The following is a 21,110-nucleotide window of genomic DNA, read 5'->3' on the forward strand; positions in this document are numbered from 1 at the left end:
TTTCCCGTGGTGCCAAGCCTTTTTTTGATGTTTAAGGAAGATCAATTTTAAGCCTTCATAACTTAGATCCATAAATGTGTTCTTTTTTCCCACTTGTTGGGGACTGTAACTAGAACTCTAATTTGTGAATTACTCTGAAGAAGTCTGAGAAAATAACCAAAATAGGGCAACACATGTTTTTTTTATTAAAACAAAAAACAGTGATGTCCAGTAAACAGTGTGATTTTGTTTGACAATGGCATAAAGCAATGCTTAGCCGTGCTAACTTGCCTTTTTCACCTTTATGTCCAAATTTGTTTTGATTAAACTGAGGGCAGTATTTTCTGTTGGTGTTATTTCTACGTACTTGAAAATTGGAGGTGGAAATTGAGTAAGAAAACCCCAAAACTAGGATACGTTCTTAATTCAGAAAGTAGTAATTTGTACACAGGCAAAAATGTTATTCATTTCATACAGTAGTGAATATAAATCTTAATTAAAGGGAAATTGATGACCTGATTGCATCTATACCCTTTTGAATCGAATAATAATGTAATACCAAAACGATTTACAGTTCTAGTGGAACAGAAATAAAAAACACTATGGCTTGAACCAACAAGTCCTAGGTGATTGGCAAGCAGTCATATTTATTTTTGGATGAACGGATGATGTACAAAAGTGATATACAGCTGTGTTTCCCAGACTAGTCATGGAGGTCTACAACTTTCTTAACTTGAGAGCATGTGATACACTGACCCAACATTGAACTATGGCTTTGAATGATTTTTCATTGTGTCCCAACCATGCATCACGCACCATTGAAAAATAAAGTAACATTTCCCAACTATCTTGCAACGCCAGACTCCTCCCGATTGACAACAGTGCCCAAAAGGCATTGGGCATGAAACAAACCACCAAAACTGCAACCACGTTAAGTCAGTGAATGCCAGTTAACACTATGCCACTTTGAATAGCCAATTTGAATAGATATCTGAATTGATCCTTTTAAGTGACTTTCGATGTAGTCATGTTTGTGGTATACATATATAATCACTTACAATACCTTATGCATATTTGAGGTTCTTAGCTGCTTAAGTTAACAAAGGGAAATGGCAGATATATTTCTAAGAATGCAGTGGTAAAGTAGTATGCAACACAAAAAGTTTTTAATATTGAGTTAATTCTAGTCCTCTATTTCATAGGAATATCGTGCATGGCCCAGGATTGTCTTCTACGAACGCCGGAAGACTTTGTGTATCCTTTGCTGCCGAGCGAGGAGCTTAAAGACAAATACAGGCGCTACCTCTTTAGGGACTATGTGGAGGTATGTTGTTGCCTTCTTTTCATTTATCTTTTCTCCACCCCCTCGCTTTCATTCCTTCTGCCCCTTTCTTTCTTTTAGTCAGACATTTTGGAGTTCGAATGTTGGGTAGCATATGCTACAGTTGATGTGCTTGGCAAGTATACAACAATCGACAAATGGCAGTGGTGGTTTCAAGGGTAGCACATCATTCTTTGTGTAGCTTAAAGACTGATCTTTAGTGCTGGTGCCCCTCGAGGTTAGACACAAAATACCCCACTACCTCGGGTGTCTACTCACTGTGGTTCAACTCTATCCAGTATACATACAACATATAGATAACCTCGGCACTCTGACCTGTTCAATGATTTGTTCATTAAGAGTTATTCTGTCCTATAATACCCAATTTAAACAAAAAGCAGTGAGTAGATTGTAGTACTATTTAATGTATGTGAGATATATAGACTCAGCAATATTCTTGATACATTTTGTTCAATTTAGTTCAAAGCACATAAATTGCAATGACACAATATTACAAAGATGGAAGATGTAATACAGTAGACTTCCCGTAGAACGATGGATTGTATTCAATTTGGTTCAAAGCACATAGATTGGAATGACACAATATTACACAGATGGAAGATGTGATACAGTAAACTTCCTGTAGAGCAATGGATTGGCAGCCGACACGTGTTTTGTTACGTAGTAACTTTTTCAAGGCTTTAAAAACAATCCAGTAAGTTTGTTCGATTGTTGTGGACACCCTGGGGTTTCCTGTAAGATTGACCTCGTCCTAATGAGTTCCTGTGTGTAGGTCATCCGTAGCGAAAACTGCTCCATACAAATTCAGATGCTAGACAATTTGTTAATCCGATGTAAAGGTATAGTAGCCCTTGCTACCCAAACGGCTTGTTTCCATAAAAAAAATAGTCCAATATTTCTTCCAAAAGAGGTGGCTGAATGGTAAGGTCTTTATACAAATTCATCAATTTCTCGCATATGTACTTGCTGGCGATTTAAGCGGTCAATTTTACCGTTACCAAGATAAGACCATACATTTTAGAAACGCAAAAGGCTATAATATGCCCGCTTTACATTCCAAAGTTCGCCGTATTCTGCAGAGCCGATGCAACGGATGTATCGGTAAGGGTAAAATGAACCGCTTAAATCACTATGGGCCATTTGCCTCCTTTCCTTTTTGTAACTGCTCGCTGTCTGATAGGCAAAGATACAGACGCTAACATCTACCTTGCCATCCACGCTTGGCTATACGTTTAAAAGTTCCTGGCACTGTATCAATGTTACCACCTGCTCCTCACTGTATCTTTCGGACAGACTCTGTATTGGTTTGTGTGTTGAAGGCTAGTGTCCAGTCTCAAGAGAAGTACTCATTAAAGATTTTTATGTTCCTCAGCGATCTAATACTAGCCTCATTTGGTTGATTGGGATTTTGACATGGGTGGCTTCTGCCCCCATTAATTAGACCATCACACTGGTAACATACAGTGATAGATGTTTATAATAGTGAGTCACAGATTTATTTAACTGAAACACCATTGGGGAGGTTACCTACAAATTCTCACAAATGTGTACATCACGATTCGGTCCCCTGATTGTATGTTTTGTGCTGGGATACATGAGAGGAAGAGCGCTCATCTGCTCCAGCCACCCCTGAAAGTATATAGCACCCAAGTTTGTGGGTTGCTATATAGTGTCTAGTGGCAGTCACTTCCAGTGTCTCCTCTTCCCTCCCCACCACTCCTTTCTCTCTGTGCGACTCCTTCACTTCCTGCCCCCCCAAAGAATCCTTCGTGAAGCCAAATTTAACTTTCTTACTTAGGCGAAGAAGCAGGAAGAATCCGTTTTTGCTCCCTGCCTGGACTAAACTAGTTCCAGGAGGCAAGCCTGAGGCTTGGCAAGAGACACATCTGAAAAATTAAGTGGCACAAAAGGTATAGCCAAGCATGCAACCTAATTCAAAGAAGATGATCTGCCCAACCCATGCATCTTGTCATGTCCTGCTCAAGTGTGAAGAATCTCAACTATTGACCGGAAGTCAGCACAGAGCTTAAGACCCCCTGACCTTAACTGACCTCCCAATAGATTACCACCACGGAAAATCGCTCAGAGCGCGCTGCGCTTAGAATTGCTGCTTAGACGCTGTTTTTTACTCGCAAATCGCGTTTTTAAATTCCTGTTTGTTATTTAATTACAATTGTGTTATTTACCCCTGTTCTTATACTGAAGCCCACTCACTTGCACAATATTCGTATAGCACCGCGTTTTGCGGGCCCTTGTCCTGGCTGTTAATATCGGCGGCCATCTTGGGTGAGTAGGACACCTGACGGCGCCGCTTTGCTCTACGGTCTAGATGTCACATGGACGCTAGACCTCTATTTAAGGAGGTCACGCAAACGCGCAGCGGATACGCGCAGCGGGACTGCCGAATTACCGCCAGAGTTCTGCCCATCTGCGCCCGTCCGCGCCTGATCGGGCCCAGGGGCCATGTCTCCTACTTCCAGTTCTTATGGTGGCCACTCCTATACTGGTGAGGTTTTAAAATCCTTACGTTCCACTACACATACAAATTGTACTTCTTGTTCTCTCCCGACCCATAACTTTGAATGCTTCGGCTGTAGTTTTCGCACTGGCAGAATGTCTAACTGTAAGGCAACGCGACGGGTTCGTACTCGTGGTAGACGGAGGAGAATTAAAACACATCTTAACTGCTCTCCACTCCAGTTCTGGAGTATTAATTGCAGGTCCCTCCCGAAACACAAACATCACATCTACGACTTTCTGGTCGGAGAGCAACCCGACGCGTTGTTTCTTACTGAAACATGGCTTCAGGATAGTTCCGGGCCTGATATCGCCATTGCTGTTCCTAGTAACTATGTAATGGTGAGATTGGACAGAGAATCTGGAAAAGGTGGGGGTATTGCTATAATATTCAAGTCTACTTATACTTGTAAGCTTGAAGCCTTTCACCTGTCCGGAAGCGAAACCGCGTTTTTTAAATTAGTAATTAACCCCCAATTCACTTTATCGGGCCTCTTGGTCTATCGGCCCCCTGGCAACGCCCTCACCTGGATATCTTCATTTGCAGAGACTATAGCTCCCCTACTTCTTAGGGCGGCAAATTTCACCATTCTTGGTGATCTCAACCTGCACCTAGAAGATCCACTATGTTCTACCAGCAAATGTTTCCTATCTGATCTGGAGGCGCTTAACCTCTCGCTGCTTAATTCCGGATCCACTCATTCTGCTGGACATCAATTGGACCCCATTCTCTCTAATCTTCCTTTTAACTGTTCTCGGAGTGCCCGTCCATTGAAGTGGTCCGACCATTTCGCAGTTCACTTCTCTTTACCATATACTAAGAACTTGGTAAACAGTGACCGCGATAAGGGTGAATTAATACACCGGTGGGGTAAACTTGATATTACTAAGTTGAACCTGCACCTTTCGAACACCCGCCCTGAGGACAGTGAGGTTTCAGTCTTGGAATTGAATACCGCGGTCTCCCACTGGCTTACCAATGCAGTTACCACTCTCCTTCCGCTCACTCCGAAACGAAGCAGGGCTCGGCCCCAAAATACTTGCAGAGTCTGGTCCAACCCTACACGCCTAGTCGCACATTAAGATCTTCTGCCAACTGCGACTTCGTTGTCCCAAGATTCAAGCTCGCAAGGATGGGGGGTCGGGCCTTTTCCCATCTAGGCCCCAAATACTGGAACGCATTACCCATCACCCTGAAGTCAGAAACTAACCTTCTCTGTTTTAGGAAAAAATTGAAAACCACACTTTTCCAATGATTCGCATGCCGCTTTAGTTGATTCATGGAGCTGTTGAGAGGTTGGCTTTTCTTCTTCAGTCTATCCCTTGCGCCGGGAAACCCACTGCGGGTAGCTGTTGCGCATTATAAATTTAAATAAATAAAATAAAATAAATAGTTGGATGCCGTAGAGCTGTGGCACACCTATAAGGAAATTGTACTTTGTCAGGATTGGTTATCCTACAGATTTGGGCTAACTTTTTGTCTCTGAGGATATTTGCTTGAAACCAGTTGCTCCAAGTGCTCCACGACTGGATAAAAGGTGATCCTTTTGAGGGTTCATCTTTTGCTCATAGGGCTTCTACGCTTGTGTAGAGGCATGCAACTCTCAGACAGAATTCCTGCCTTCCCCCTTTAAGGGGATATGAACTATACCTATAGCTCTCAGATACATTGCTACTGAAGGAAACAAGATGGTGGACTTCCCTGCATGTAGAGAATTTGCTATGTTCAGATCGCAGGACAAATTACGCGTGAAGTTTTCTTGGCACAAGGTGGTTGGAGAGCCCAAATCTGTCCATAAACTGCGACTTTGAGATGGGCAGACTGCTATCACTAGCCAGCATGACCCGCAACCATCTTCTCTGTGAAGCACCAATTTTGTGAATGGCTGTGTTTTTCGCAGCTGCTCAAGAGACCTGTTGAATGCAACCTGATGTTCATCTAATGCCAGTGTACTGAACAGCCAAGCGTTATTGCAACTGTAATCTTCCTAAGTCTCTGTAAAGCGTGTGTACTTCTTACTGTCATCATTTCACATAGTGTCCATCTGCAAGCTGATGTTCGCTTGAGCACATTTTTCCCCATACTTACCACTGGATAATCTTCCCTTTTTGAGTAGGTGGGATCTCCCAGAAGCTCAGATTGTGAAAAATCTGAATGCCTCTTTAGAGCATGTGGTGCACCACACTTACTTGTCAAACAAACATACCAATTGCACTTGAAGTAGTTGCAATATAATGAAAAATGCCTCAGCTCACCAGTAGAATAATGTTGGTACACAATGTTCTTAAGTACCTTATGTTACATTGCTGAAGCTCTTCTACCAACATTTGTCTTCAGTCAACCTCCACCCCAGTACATCTCCAAAACCCTAGCCAGCTCTAATCCTATTCTAGTATGTGTCCCAACCCATGAAACAGAACAGCCTCCCAACAAGACTGATAACTTACTACTCTCCCATTTCTTTGACCGAACACCTAGCAACCAATAAGTGTCAGCTAAGCCTATATCCTTCCTTAAATTTCTGGTGCTACGTAGCCACCATATCTATTACTCGCCATCCTGAATCTTTGCAGTTGAAAGGCAAAGGTCCAATATTATTACAAGCATGGGTAAAGCAAATGTGCCAACCCATGTAAGCACAGGTATTCACAAATGCTAGTTGCATTTGTTGCGGGCTTAAATACTCCTCATAATGCTAAAGCGATTTGCTTTGCCAGTTATGCCCAAAAAAGTTGCACAATTGATTGCTTTTTGTATAGAATTACATATAGGCAATAAAAGATGGGGCATGGCCTGGAGCCGCAAGATGGCGGATGACTTCTAATGCCGCCCCTGGGGAGCCCTTGATCTGACAGACTGTGAAGATGATGCCGGGTGCGGATTACGGTGGCTGAGACTAAAGGGAGGGCCCCCCACTGAAGGAGGCTGCTGAGGAGACTAATTCTGGACGCAGCAGTGAGCTGGATGGCTGATTGCCGTGACGCCGTCCTTCTGGGCCAGCTGGAGTGTGAGCAATGGAGCTTAGGGGCGGCGCGGGCCTTGATTCTCTACCTCTCCCTGCAGCGCAGAGGAGTGTAAGGGACCTCACTAGAGGCGTCCGAGGCAGCCACGGAGCTCCGGTGAAAACTGAGCTGGACCTGCGTTGCATGAAAGCGTCTCTTGGGGGCCCCACACGGAGGTCAAGACGGAGCAACTCTTCCATGGTGAGTGAGGGGAACTTGGCACATTACGGAGTCCCCCTCGTGACTGTGGTGTGGTGACTTGGGTAGGATGTCGCTATGTGGCCTGCATAGAGCTACTGTTTATCTGTTGTCAGCTGCAGGAGTAGCTGCCTCTCATGGAGCATACTGGGGAGGGCTGGTCGTGGATTGCTGGCTGCCCAGGAATATTCATATTACTCCCCACCATATGTACTACATGTCCACCTTGACAGATTACTCTGCCACTCTGCTATACAACTCAAAGTCACGGGGTGGAATATCTGGGGCAAACCCTTTCAGACCATAATCCACTATTATTATATGTTGGGTGGAGAGAGACTCCTCTGCCAGTGCCCACTTGGCAACTTACAGCCCACAACCCTTGAGGACCATATGTTCTGCAAAACGACTCAAGAAGCTAATCGACTACTAACCGAAAATGGTGCGACAGCCACCACAAGACTAGTAAAATGGGAGACTCTAAAAACAGTAGTGCATGGCCACTGCATACAGTTATTGGGGCAATAGGAGCGCTCAGCCAGGAGCTCACTCAGTTGGAAACCTCTCAGGGTGGGCTTGTGTGGGCCTTATTGGCGGACAGCGCTGCTCGTGAATCGTTGACTGAGGCGAGAACCCACCAGGCCTGCCTCCTTGAGCCCTTACAATGTATGGATTACACTCTGTATCAAGTGAAGCAACACAAAGAGGGTGATAAATTGGGTCGCCTTTTGGTGTGGATCTTAAAACGCCCAAATGATGTGGAACCAGTGACAGCCATTCACCTTTCCCAGACCTCAATTGCCCCATCCCAGAGTTTAATACACAATGCCTTTTGTGTGCATTACCAGTCAGATGGTGCAAAGTTCGTCTCCTGGGCAGTGCTTGATTCGCAGTCGATAGTGCGGTGGGGGTGGGTACTCACCCCACAGCCCCGTATTTGCAACTGCTACAGTCTTGCAGTCCACAGTAGTATCCTTACCAATGCAGAACAGCTCAGAAGAGGGCCCTGACCCAGCAGGCCAGGGAGGCACATGCAGTCCCTCCATCTTATGTACACCAGGATAAGGGGGTGGGGGGCTACCTCCAGAACCGCATCGAGGAAAGGCCCTTGGGGAGTCAGCTTTTCTCTGCTTCTCTAACATTTAATGTACTCCTTGCTATCCAGATTCAAGCATGAAAGATCCAGTGCGAGAGAACGAGTCCGTTAACTGTAACTCCAGTTCTCCAGTTATTGTATCTTTCATTGATTCCCATGCGACCCCTCCCACCTCCACAGTCAGAGGCTGACTACCCATTCTGTGTATTTTTCACACTTGTGAAATCTGAGCTATGTGGCCTCTATGAGAGCAGAGTGTTCAGCTGTTCTACATCATTGACTTAAATGTAGGTTGTTTCAAATGAATTGGATGCACTACTAAACCAAGGCAGATTTTGGGCCTATGACCATTTTAACACAGTTTACTTCTGTTTGAATGAAATTACTGCGCAATCCAGTTGGAAAAGGCGGATTGATTGAAGCAGGTGAATATATGAAAGATACCAACCCTGGCAAACTGGAGGTATAGAGAAGTAGCAAATTATTTTTTAATACTGCAAAACAGTACAGGCTTCATTGATAAATATTGTACCTTGTGCATAGGATTTCAGATGTAATTTTGTGTTCTTCACTTTTCCCTCTTCAGAGTCACTATCAGCTTCAGTTGTGTCCTGGTGCCGACTGTCCCATGGTCCTACAGGTACAGGAGCCAAAAGCTCGACGAGTACAGTGCAGCCGATGCAATGAGGTGTTCTGGTGAGTGATTTGATGAAAAGAATCCTCGACCCCTTACAGCCAACCCGCGCCTCAAGGTGCTGCTCAGCCAATGACTGTCAAGAAGGGAACACATTCTGTACAGAAGTGCAGATCTAGAGTTTGGTCTTCATTCATATTTGTTTGTGGCCTCCAAAACGTAGTTTTGCAATCTTCTCTAATTGCAGTGCAGGCGTCAGCTGTGTAGAGTTTAGAGACATGTTGGCAAAGATGAAAAGAGAAAAAAACTTCAGTATAAACAGCTGTGCAAGGAAAGGACAATTTTTTTGGGGATATACCTATTTGTTCGTGAATTAGTTGTGTGTTGCAAGTACAGCAAGCACCATTACTGCCGCCCTACAAAAGAGGAATACAAATACGGCAAGTTTGAGTAATCTTTTTATAAACCTCAAAGGATTGTCATGGCGAAGGGTGTCTTATGTAATTATTGTCTTGCTTACCTAGAACATACTTAAATTGTACCTTAAAGACAATCAATACACTCTTCAAAGCTTTATTATGGTTCAAATACAAAGCTAGTGTTATTTCTTCAGAGCCATTCTGGTGATGAATGTAGCGGACACACGCTTCTCCGCAGGATAAGAAAGTGGTTTTGCAGCATGAATCTTTTCTGGATTTGCATGCTGTGCATTATTTCACCATCTAGTGGTTGAGTCCGGAATACTTCAATCTCTTTTTCCCTTTCTCTTTTGTTTTGTGTGTGGACATCATATGGCGTCCAGTCCCGTCCCCTTGTGACATTGGAGGTGTTCCCCAGAAGCCTCTGTGTGGTTGCCATCCTCAGATTCTTTTTTCTGCCGTTGGGTCTGGAAGTAACAGCCAAAGTTCTGTGGATGCCAAGAGAAGTTTCCTGAAAAAAATCAACAGATTGTAGAGTAATAAAACCGAGGAGAGCAAAAAAAGAGCAGAAGGTGGGGCTGCCCAGAAGCATAACCACAAAGTCTGCAACCTCTGCCTGCTGAGGAAGCAGGGCACAAACCTCTGCGAAGCGTGCACCCAGTTCAGGCTTAAGACATTGATTGGTAGCAAAGCGGGATCACCACACCTTCATGCATATACAATGTAAAGGGAGCTCACCAAGAAGGGAAGCAACCCCAATGAGAAGCCCTGCAGGGAGAGGAAGCTTTCAAAGCCCAGCAACACAGCAACTCTACCAGCAGCCAGCTGTGCATCAAGGCACCCAGCAACAGTGGCAATTTTCAACACCACGGTGTCAGACCTTTTGGGGCAAACACCGAGGAATGGGGCAACCGTCCAGGTGAGCAAGGTCCCTCAGCAAGTGACTCCACTCAGCAATGCCCTCAACACGTCACCAGTGGGGGGCTGAATAGCAGACAAGTGGGTCTTAAACATCATACAACATGGCTACTGAATAGAGCTGCTTAGAACACCACCAGCTACATGAACAAAAAACAGAACACTAAATAAAATCTCTACAGGAAATCATCCCACTACTACGGAAAGAGGACTACATGGCAACAATAGACTTGCAAATGCCTACTTATGCATCCCCATGAATCAGAGGCACAAGCAATTTCTGCAGTTCCTCATGAACTAAGTACACTACCAATTCAAAGTTCTAGCAACAGTAAGAGCGTATCAGAAAAGGGATACACATATATCACTACCTAGATGACTGGCTAGTAAAAGCAAGCTCCTACTCCGCATGCAAGAGGAACATAAGAACGGTCATGGACACGTTGCACAGGCTGGGATTCATGATAAATCTAGAAAAATCATTGGCACTCCCGGAGAGAGACAAAGAGACCAAATCAGCAAAATGGAGGCAAACGTTTTCCCCACCCCGAGGATACAGGTGATATCCGAATAGGCTTGCCTCTACAACAAGGAGCTGTTTCTGACTGGGAGAACAACGGGAAGGAGAATGATGGCCCCCCTGTCCCCTAATCCTGCATGCAAAATCACACAAGGCCACTCCAGGAATGGACCCAAAACCAATGGGCAGTTGGGAGGATCTAGTGGTTGTAAAACAAAAAATACAGTAGGAGATGACATGGTGGAACAAGAGCAACATGGCAGTAGGAAGGCCTTTCTTCCTAACAACCACAACTGTGACCGTCCCCACGAACGCATCTCACACAGGATGGGGAGCAAACATGGAGACTCTAAGTCAGGGGACCGTGGAAGACACAGGAAGCAATTCAACTCATAAACATCCTGGAGTTAAATACAGTGCTTCTTGTCTGAAAAGCCTTCAAACACAGCTATGGGGAAAGTCTGTGCAGATCCAAACTGACAACAGAACTACAATGTTTTACCTGAACAAACTGAATTGGGAGGGGTCATATGCAACGTCACAACTAGCGCCAAAGATTTGAAGATGGACCATTCACAGAAAGGTAACCATCATGGCAGTACACGTGCTGGGAGTAGAAAACATAGACGCAGACAGACTAAGCTGGCAGTTTGCGGTCTCACACGAGTGGAAGCTACATCAACAGGTATTCCAAAGAATCTTCAGGCAATGGGGAACGCCAGAGGTGTATTTATTCACAACACTGAAAAACGCAAAATGCGGAGACTTGACATCCAGGCTTTCACACCCCCACACCTTAGGATATGCCCTGTCAATAAAATGTTCCGGGAAATTTGCCTAGCCTTTCTGCCAATCATCCTGATGGCGCCAGTGAGATCCAAGTGCAAACAATCGCAAATTACACTGATCCTTGTTGCTCCACAGTAGGCAAAACAAACGTTGTTTTCGGACCTAATAGAGATGGCCCAAGAAAACACAATAAAGCGAACTATACATTAATAACCCCAACTAGGAAAAAATTAATCACTAAACTGTACAAGGCTACACAGGAAGAAACAGTCCGGGGATCCGATAAAAGCTTCACAAGATGGATGATATTCTGGACCCCCAGATAACTTGAGAGGAATGGGAACAAATCTGCAGCTTAACGGTCCGCCTTACGCCCTATGGGAATGTACGCATTATTCATTTTAAATTTCTTCATCAAATATATTACACCCCCTCCTAGCTGTATAAAATGGGTCTCAGAGAGTCTGATCAATACAAAAGATGTGGGCAACTTCATGCTGATTTTCTACACCTTGCCTGGCATTGTAGATTGGTGCTGAAATATTGGGAAGAGGTGCTAGAACATATCCACACTATGACGTGCGCTATAATTCCATGTACACCACTCGGATGCTTGCTAAGTTATGTCCCTACACTAAAAGGCACTCTGGGCAGGTTTATGAGAGTGGCCCTCTTGCTTGCTAGACGCCATATTCTCTTTACGTGGGATTGTATACTTGCTCCGAAAATAGAAGGGTGGATGAAAGATATGGTATAATGTAGCGAAAATCTGGTATTATATGCCTAAGAACTGCCTGTAACTTCCAGACCGAAAGATATTTGGGGACCGCTCCAACAATTTTATTTATTTTATTTATTTTGAAAGTTTTATATAGCGCGGACAAGATCTTTTCAGATATCAGAGCGCTTTACAAAGAAGGGGTAGATGAGGGAGCATAGTAAAACAGGTAAATCAGAAACGCTAACAATACAATTAGGTGTGGGCAGAGCCAATCATGTAGATCAATAATACAGTTCATACAAATAAGCAAAGCGGTCAAACAAGTAGTACAGTTCGATCCAGAATCTTTGAAGAGTCCGAGATAATAGTTCAGGTGTATTTAGCCAATTCCTAGCACTGCCAACTCATGATGATGATGATGAATAACTTGATCACCTAACCATGATGCTGTTTGAGCTCTTGAATGATTATATTTACTGTAATATAATTGATATGCTTATACGTTGCATGTACTGTGACCTCCGATCACTGATGATTCATACAGTATTATCTTGTTGTTTTTTCACTATCGCTATGCTGGTATTGCTATTGCAGGAATTATTTGTGTGTTGCACTTTAAACCTAATAAAAATAATTCTAAAAAAAAAAGCTAACTATGCGCCAAAACCTCCTTTCAGTGCAAGAGGGGAGGATACTCAATCCAAAACCAGGCAGCGTAAGTCTAGCGGCATGGCTCCTGAGGACATAGAATTGGGACACCTTACCTGCCAACAAGATCAATGGAAGTTCTGAGAGGCGCAAATGACAAGCACAAGAAAAGGTTATACAGCCAAATGGACAGATCTATCTAGTGGTGTAAAAAGAAACAATTGTAAAAAGCAGAATGCAAGATATGTCCGTAATGAGATACCTTATGCATCTGCTGTACCAACATTTGACTTGTGCCTCCTTAAAGGTACATTTAGCGACATCGGAAGAAGTTTCTTCACTGCACCTGTAATAAAAGGGTTCGAGGCATGTGGGCTGCTAAATTCATATCTATTGCATAGATCGCCGCCTAGTGTTGGGTCCGGATGATTGCACATTGTTGTCCTGGAAGAGTCTTCGAAGTATCACGAGATAGGTGGCTCCTCCCCTGGACTACAGTGCGCATGGGCATCGACTCCATCCCCAGATTGTTTTTTTCCGCCATTGGGTTCGGATGTGATTTCGACGTCTCCTTGTCGGAATCAAAAAACTTACTTCTTTAAGGCCAAAAGGCCTTCGTTAACCCGTCGGTATTGTTCGCGTCCGGTCTCGTGTTCCATCCGACTCTTCGAGTCGAACTTCTGCGGAGTCGATATCTCTTCAGACAACAAGGCCCTGTCGTCGCAGCAAGACCCCGACGAACTTACTATGGAACGGAGTCCGTTCAAGCGCTGCCCCGTGTGTGGGTCCAATTACCCACATATCGACGTGCATCCGGTCTGTAACAAATGCCTCTCGCCGGACCACAACGAGGAAAACTGTATGGCCTGCTCAAAATTCAGGTCAAAGAAGACGCTCAAGCTTCGGCGCGCCTCGAGGCCCAGCGAGAGGCTCCGGCACCCGATGACATCTTCGACGAGCCCGAGGCAGAAGGCACGAGCCATCATCTGCAGATTTCACCACCGTCGACGGAGGTCGAGGCCGATCCCGGAGAATCCGTCGAGGACCAGGACCTAGAATACGTCGAGGAGGTAGAGGACGACGAAGAAGTTTATGGGGCCGCGGAAGATAGCTCGGAGGAAGAGCTATGCCCCGAAAGTTACATGGCTCAGGCTCAGGTCACGGGATCGCCTTTCGGCCTTACCCACGACCCTGCCCCGCTATCCCCGGCCCCGCCTTCTGGCCCGGCCACGGACTCAACAGCGGAGACGCCATTGCGCGTACCGAAACCGAAACCTTCGGATTCGACAGCACCAAAGATGGCCGACGTACCATCGAAACCGAAACCCTCGGATTCGACGACACCAAAGATGGCCGACGTCCCATCTAAACTGCCAACGGCTGCTACGTCATCGACTCCGTTGCCCACCAGCACTCCGAAGTCGAAGAAGGCTGTCGAGCCGACACCGCCACCAAAGGTGGCCAAGGACCCCTCCTCGAAAAAGGTTGTCCAACATGTGTCGAGCAAGGTTACTCCAGTAAAGTCCACTAAGACTGTTCAGAGTCCTTCGGACGCGACTGCGGCGCCGACAGGCAAACGCCCTATCGAAGCACACTCGACAAAGGGACACAACCCGAGGTCCAGAGGCCCTACGCATCGGCACAAAGACGCCAGATCGGAAGCAACGCCATCGGCGCCTAAGCCTGCAAAGGAGGCACGGACCGTTGGAGCCGAAGATGCGTCGGCGGACACCTCGTCGACACCGAGGGCCTCCGATAGTGACGGACATGGGGCATCAGTTACCAAATCCTCCGCTTCCTTCACAAAGCAGGTCACTGCCTCCCTCCAACGTATTCGGGAGAAGACTTTAACGTCAACGACTCACACGCCGTCGGCTCCGAAACTGGTTGACGCACCTGCGAAGACTTCAAGCAAGCTTCTCTACACACTGCCGCCGAAGGTGGCACCGAAGGCATTTGCACCAAGATCGGTGCCAAAGATCACTGAACCATCAGAGCCTTCGACGCTAGGTGGCCGATTGGATCGACATCAAGCTTCAGAGGAACAATCTGAGCATTACATCGATGCCGAAACTGGGAAATTGACGCTCTATAAGCGAAAGATCACTTCCCAGCCAATGGAATCCTATGTCATTCCACTAAAGAAGAAAAGGCCGGCACAGGACATTCCTGCCCTTGTTGAACCTCTTCAGCCTCCACCAAGGAGGAGCCCATCCCCTTCCCCCACCCAGTCAGGGGGAGAGGAAGATGAACAGGATGACCAGTACAATTTCCCAGCTGACAATGACCCTGATGAACAACAGGACTCATATGACGACACTGGTGACCAGGGCGGCCATCAGGTGGTCCAGGACCCACAGGTTTTTGGTGCACGTACATCCCCAACTGAGGATTCTGCGGCATTTAATGCCTTGATCGAGCGGGCAGCTGCAAATCATAATGTGGACATGCATGCAGACCCGGTGGAAGTAGATTTTTTATTTGACACTTTCTCAGCATCAGAAAAGACTGTTAAAACACTTCCTATGCTAAAAGGTGTCCTTAAGCATGCCCCGGAAATCTTTAAGGAACCTACCAGGGCGAGAGTGGTAAACCCACGTATTGAAAAGAAATACAGACCGGCACCTGGTGACCCTGCATATATTCGGGGACAGTTGCCTCTGAACTCATTGGTGGTCGCAAATGCCCGCAAAAGGGCGAACTCCCAGACAACGGGTGAAGCTCCTCCCCCAGACAAGGAGTCCAGAGTGCTTGAGGCATCTGGCAAAAGGGTGGCTGCGCAGGCTGCCAATATCTGGCGCATATCCAACACACAGGCACTGTTGGCACGATATGATAGGGCGCACTACGACACCCTAGAACAGCTCCTTCAACACCTCCCAGATGAGTTTAAGGAGGCAGCCGAGCTGCTCATACAGGTGGGAAAGCTCATTTCAAACGCTGCAATAAAGTGTGCGCTTGATGTGGCAGATACAGCGGCTAGGGCTATTAACACTAGCGTCATGTTAAGGCGCCAAGCATGGCTTCGCATATCGGGTTTTAAACCTGACATTCAAACAACTATACTCAACCAGCCCGTTAATCCTGACAGACTGTTTGGCCCTGAAGTTGACACCACCCTCGAAAAAATTAAAAAAGACAATGACAGCAAAGTCCATGGGGGCGCTTCAGTCTCAGATATTCAGGGGGAGCACTTTTCGTCGCTCAGGTACCCGCGGTGTTACCAGGGGACACCTGGCACAACAAACACAATTCACGAAAGGTGGCGCACAGTCCTCGTACCCCAAGCAAGGTAGAGGGGGTTACAGAGGAAATAGTACCAAGGGCAGAGGCAGAGGTAACAACAACTCCCGTTCCTCTGCCACCAATAAACAGTGACTTTCTGTCACTGCCCCCGACCATCCAACACCTGTCGGGGGAGACTCCAGCAGTTCCTGCCAGTCTGGACGTCCATCACCACAGACAGGTGGGTGAGAAAACTTATCCAGTACGGTTATTGTTTGGAGTTAACATTCACTCCTCCCAACATTCCCCCAAGACAACGTCCTATGTCGGCAGAGCACTTGCACTTATTGCAGCAGGAAGTGGTGGTGATGCTGCAAAAAGGCGCAATAGAGCTCGTACCAGTGGAGGAGGAAGGTACAGGGGTCTATTCCCTGTACTTCCTTATCCCAAAAAAGGACGGAACCCTCAGACCCATTCTGGATCTACGCCCTCTCAACCTGTATATCTTGTCAGAACACTTTCACATGCTGACGCTGCAGCAGATTCTTCCCCTGCTAAACCAAGGGGACTTCCTAGCGACCTTGGACCTCAAGGACGCTTATTTTCACATACCACTCCACCCATCCCACAGAAAATACCTCAGGTTCACCATCCAAAACAGGCATTATCAGTTCAAAGTCCTACCCTTCGGAGTGACCACTGCCCCCAGAGTGTTTACAAAGTGTCTGGCAACAGTTGCGGCGCACCTCAGGAGACAAAACATACATGTCTACCCTTACCTAGACGACTGGCTTGTTCAAGCAAAGTCGGAACAGCAGTGCGCCACAGACATGTCCCACACCATTCACCTCCTTCACAGTCTGGGGTTCTCACTGAACTACCCAAAGTCGCACCTTCAGCCAGCCCATGTGCGGCAGTATCTGGGCGCGACAATAAATACCCTGACTGCTATAGCTCAGCCGAACCCGGTGAGGATCGACAACATTCAGTCGCTCATCCAGAGGTTCAGACCGCAACACTCACTACCAGCGAGAGTGTTCATGCAGTTGATAGGCATGATGGCCTCCTGCATCTTCATAGTCCCGCACGCAAGGTTGCATATGCGTCCGCTCCAAGAATGCTTAGCAAATCAGTGGACACAGGCTCAAGGACAACTGACAGACCTAGTGTTGGTGACCGGTCGGGCATACACCTCTCTGCATTGGTGGAATCCACACAACCTTTGCAAGGGCCGACCGTTCCAAGAGCCTGTGCCACAGATTATCCTCACGACGGACGCATCTCTCCAGGGGTGGGGAGCTCACGTGCTCCACTACACGGTGCAGGGACTGTGGTCAACGCAGCAACAGAAGTTGCACATCAACTACCTAGAACTGATGGCAATCTTCCTGGCGCTCAAGTCCTTCAAAGTACATCTGTGCAACAAGGTCGTGTTGATCCGGACGGACAACATGACAGCCATGTACTACATCCAAAAGCAGGGAGGTACTCACTCTCCACAGCTGTTTCATCTGGCTCAGAGCATGTGGAAGTGGGCCATTCAGAGGAACATCTTCCTCATGGCGGAACACCTCCCGGGCAAGGACAATCAGATGGCGGATCTGCTCAGCAGGTACAGCCACCAAATGCACGAGTGGGAGATACATCCATCAGTACTCCACCCGTACTTCCAGCAGTGGGGTCATCCAGAGATAGACCTCTTTGCCACAAGGGAAAACGCAAAATGCCAAAGCTTTGCCGCCAGGTTCCCTCACCCGGAATCGCAGGGGAATGCGATATGGATGAACTGGTCAGGCAGATTTGCGTACGCTTTTCCCCCAGCGCCTCTCATTCCGCTGGTGGCAAGAAAGCTAAAGCAACACTCGATGACGCTCATCCTGGTTGCTCCAACGTGGGCACGCCAACCATGGTACACCACGTTTCTAGAACTTTCCGTGGTACCGCATCAAAGGCTGCGTCTCTCCCCAATCCTCTTGACGCAGAACCATGGCGACATTCAGCATCCAGATCCGCAACAGCTCAATCTGGCGATCTGGCTCCTGAGGTCCTAGAGTTTGGCTACCTCAACCTGCCTCCTGAATGCATGGACATCATCCGGGAGGCAAGAAAGCCCACCACCAGAGCTTGCTATGCAGCAAAATGGAAGCGGTTTGTCATTTACTGTACAAACCACAACATCAACCCGCTAGATGCATCCATTCCTAACATCATCTGCTATTTGTTACATCTTTACAAATGCATTCTAGCGTACGCTTCCATTCGGATACATTTATCCGCCATAGCGGCTTATCTCCAGAACAGGCAGCATCTCTCTGTTTTCAGGGTGCCTGCTATTAAAGCTTTCCTGGCGGGACTGAAACGAGTCATTCCTCCAAGAACACCACCAGCTCCAGTGTGGAACCTCAATGTGGTCCTCACTCGGCTGATGGGCCCACCTTTTGAGCCACTCCACTCATGCGAGATTCAGTTCCTGACATGGAAAGTGGCTTTTCTCATTGCTATTACATCGCTCAGGCGTGTTAGTGAGCTACAAGCGCTCACGATCCAAGAGCCATTCATCCAGATTCATTCAAACAGGGTAGTGCTCCGCACTAACCCCAAATTCCTTCCTAAGGTGGTGTCACAGTTTCATATTAACCAAACTATTGACCTGCCCGCGTTCTTTCAAAACCCACAAACAGTAGCAGAAAGAATGCTCCATACATTAGACGTTAAAAGGGCGTTGATGTACTACATTGACAGAACACAACACTTTAGGAAAACACAACAACTTTTTGTTGCCTTCTCAGCCCAGCACAAAGGCAACCCTATTTCCAAAGCAGGAATAGCCAGATGGATTGTTAAGTGCATTCAAATCTGTTATCAGAAAGCTAAACGTACTTTAACAATACCCCCAAGGGCGCACTCCACACGCAAGTTGGGGGCCTCCATGGCTTTCCTAGGGAACATTCCTTTGGAAGACATTTGTAGAGCAGCCACGTGGTCTACACCGCACACATTTACCAAACATTACTGTGTCGATGTGCATTCCAAGCAGCAAGCAGCTGTAGGACAGGCTGTTCTCAAGACTCTCTTTCAGACTTCTGCAGCTGGCACGGGCAACCGCCGTTAATGGAGGGACTGCTATGTATTCTATGCAATAGATATGAATTTAGCAGCCCACATGCCTCGAACTGAATATGCTACTTACCAGTATGCATCTGTTCTTGGCATGTAGGGCTGCTAACATTCATATCGCCCACCCTCCTCCCCGGTGCCCGTAGCGGCTGCAGACACTCTCTTGCATTCAATCATTAGCATGGACATCCTTTACACTATTTCACTCCATCTCTGCCACAATGGCTAAAAACAATCTGGGGATGGAGTCGATGCCCATGCGCACTGTAGTCCAGGGGAGGAGCCACCTATCTCGTGATACTTCGAAGACTCTTCCAGGACAACAATGTGCAATCATCCGGACCCAACACTAGGCGGCGATCTATGCAATAGATATGAATGTTAGCAGCCCTACATGCCAAGAACAGATGCATACTGGTAAGTAGCATATTCATTCCTCGAGCTGTCAGAGACTGGCCTCACCCAGACGCCAATGTGGAACCTTAATCTGGTCCTAAAGTAAGAAATGAAGGAACCTTTCAAACCTCTATGCAAATCAGAGCTCAAGTTCCTAACCCTAAAAACATTACTAATCCTAAATTCCTCTGTGCACAGGGTAAGCAAAATTGAGGTTTTGCCGATCCAAAAAACCTACCTATAGATTCACAAAGACAGAATAGTTATGAGAACAAACTCCCACTTTCTTCCATAGGTAATACCACGCTTCTACATCAACCAAACAATTCAGCTACCAGGACCTGAAGAGTAAAGCAGAAAGGGCTCTGCACATGCTTGACGTGTGAAGGGCTGCAACGTATTACTTAGAAAAAGCAAAGGACTTCAGGAAAGGAAGTCAATTCTTTTGTATCATTTGCAAACAGAAAAGGGGCTCACCAGTAACTAAAAGCTCCATCCTAAGGTGGATAGTACAGACAATCCAACATGCCATAAAAAAGTGGGCATGTAACTATGGAAAAAAACCTATAGCACATTCCACAAGAAAGAACCGAGGAACTCTCGCCTTCCTAGCGAATGTTCCACTAAGGGACATATTGATGGCAGCCAAATGGTCATCAGTACATATGTTCACCAAACACTACGGTCGACATTCAAGTAAATAGTCACGGGTGGGAAGAAAGTACAAAAAAACCTGTATTCCAGTTCAAGCTCCTTTCAACTCCACGTCTTAAGGAGAACGAGGATACTGCTACAAAATCAACACACAGCATGTGGATCTAAAAAAAAATCGCAATGCCAAAGAAAATGGTTACTTGTAGGAGCAGTTTTGTACATTGAAGAGTTTTCTGGGTTCACGTACAACCCTCTCACCTCTCCAAGAAAGGAGGTGCAACATGAACATGCAAACAAGGGGAAAGGGACAAGAAGAAGAATGTAGTTTACTGGCTAGCAGAGTTAACGTAAGCCACAATGACATACCAAGTTGCCAAGGAAGATAAAAAATAATCTGAATATAGTGTCCAAGCACAGAGACATCCGAGACGCTTGCATCACAAGTGGAAGGAACTTGATATTAAATGGTACCAGACGGCGCCCAAACACACAAAAAAAGGAGAAAGGGAATGGAGACTAAGAAGTTTTCCAGACCAAACCACTAGATGATTAAATAATGCACAGCATGCGTGTCCATTAAATCCTTCAGTGGTACAAAAGGGGGTGGTGATGGACGGAGCATCTGAACCTATCAAACACTCACACCCAGTCAAAAGATCTGGGTTTGATCCATCACCGTTCTTTAGCCCACTCTGCCACCCCAGTTTAGACATGGCTATATGCAAATCAGTCTGACCCTGTGCCTCATGGGAACAGTCCAGCCCGAACTGCCAAGCCATGCCTTCACTGGACCGGAAACAAGCTTCCGAGGACCGGTTTCTGGCATTCAGCCATCTTCAGCCCGGCTTGCTTGAATCCAGTGCCAAAGTGAGCAAGGGACTCACGTCTGAGCATACCCTGCCACACTTATGGCGGTACAAAAGGGGGTGGTTAT

At 46.5% G+C, this 21,110-nt stretch overlaps 1 protein-coding gene across 3 annotated transcripts in view; it reads left to right on the forward strand.

Moving 5' to 3' along the window:
- The window catches only part of ARIH2 (ariadne RBR E3 ubiquitin protein ligase 2), a 203,708-nt gene that overhangs the window by 110,190 nt on the left and 72,408 nt on the right, over nt 1–21,110 (forward strand). For all 3 annotated transcript variants that reach the window (XM_078661794.1, XM_078661795.1, XM_078661796.1), the window contains 2 exons: nt 1,182–1,303; nt 8,722–8,831. In XM_078661794.1, the coding sequence (XP_078517920.1) occupies nt 1,182–1,303; nt 8,722–8,831 (232 nt within the window). The remainder of the gene's footprint in view (nt 1–1,181; nt 1,304–8,721; nt 8,832–21,110) is intronic.

Source organism: Lissotriton helveticus, chromosome 9 (genome assembly GCF_964261635.1).
Source record: "Lissotriton helveticus chromosome 9, aLisHel1.1, whole genome shotgun sequence".
Classification (NCBI taxonomy): domain Eukaryota; kingdom Metazoa; phylum Chordata; class Amphibia; order Caudata; family Salamandridae; genus Lissotriton; species Lissotriton helveticus.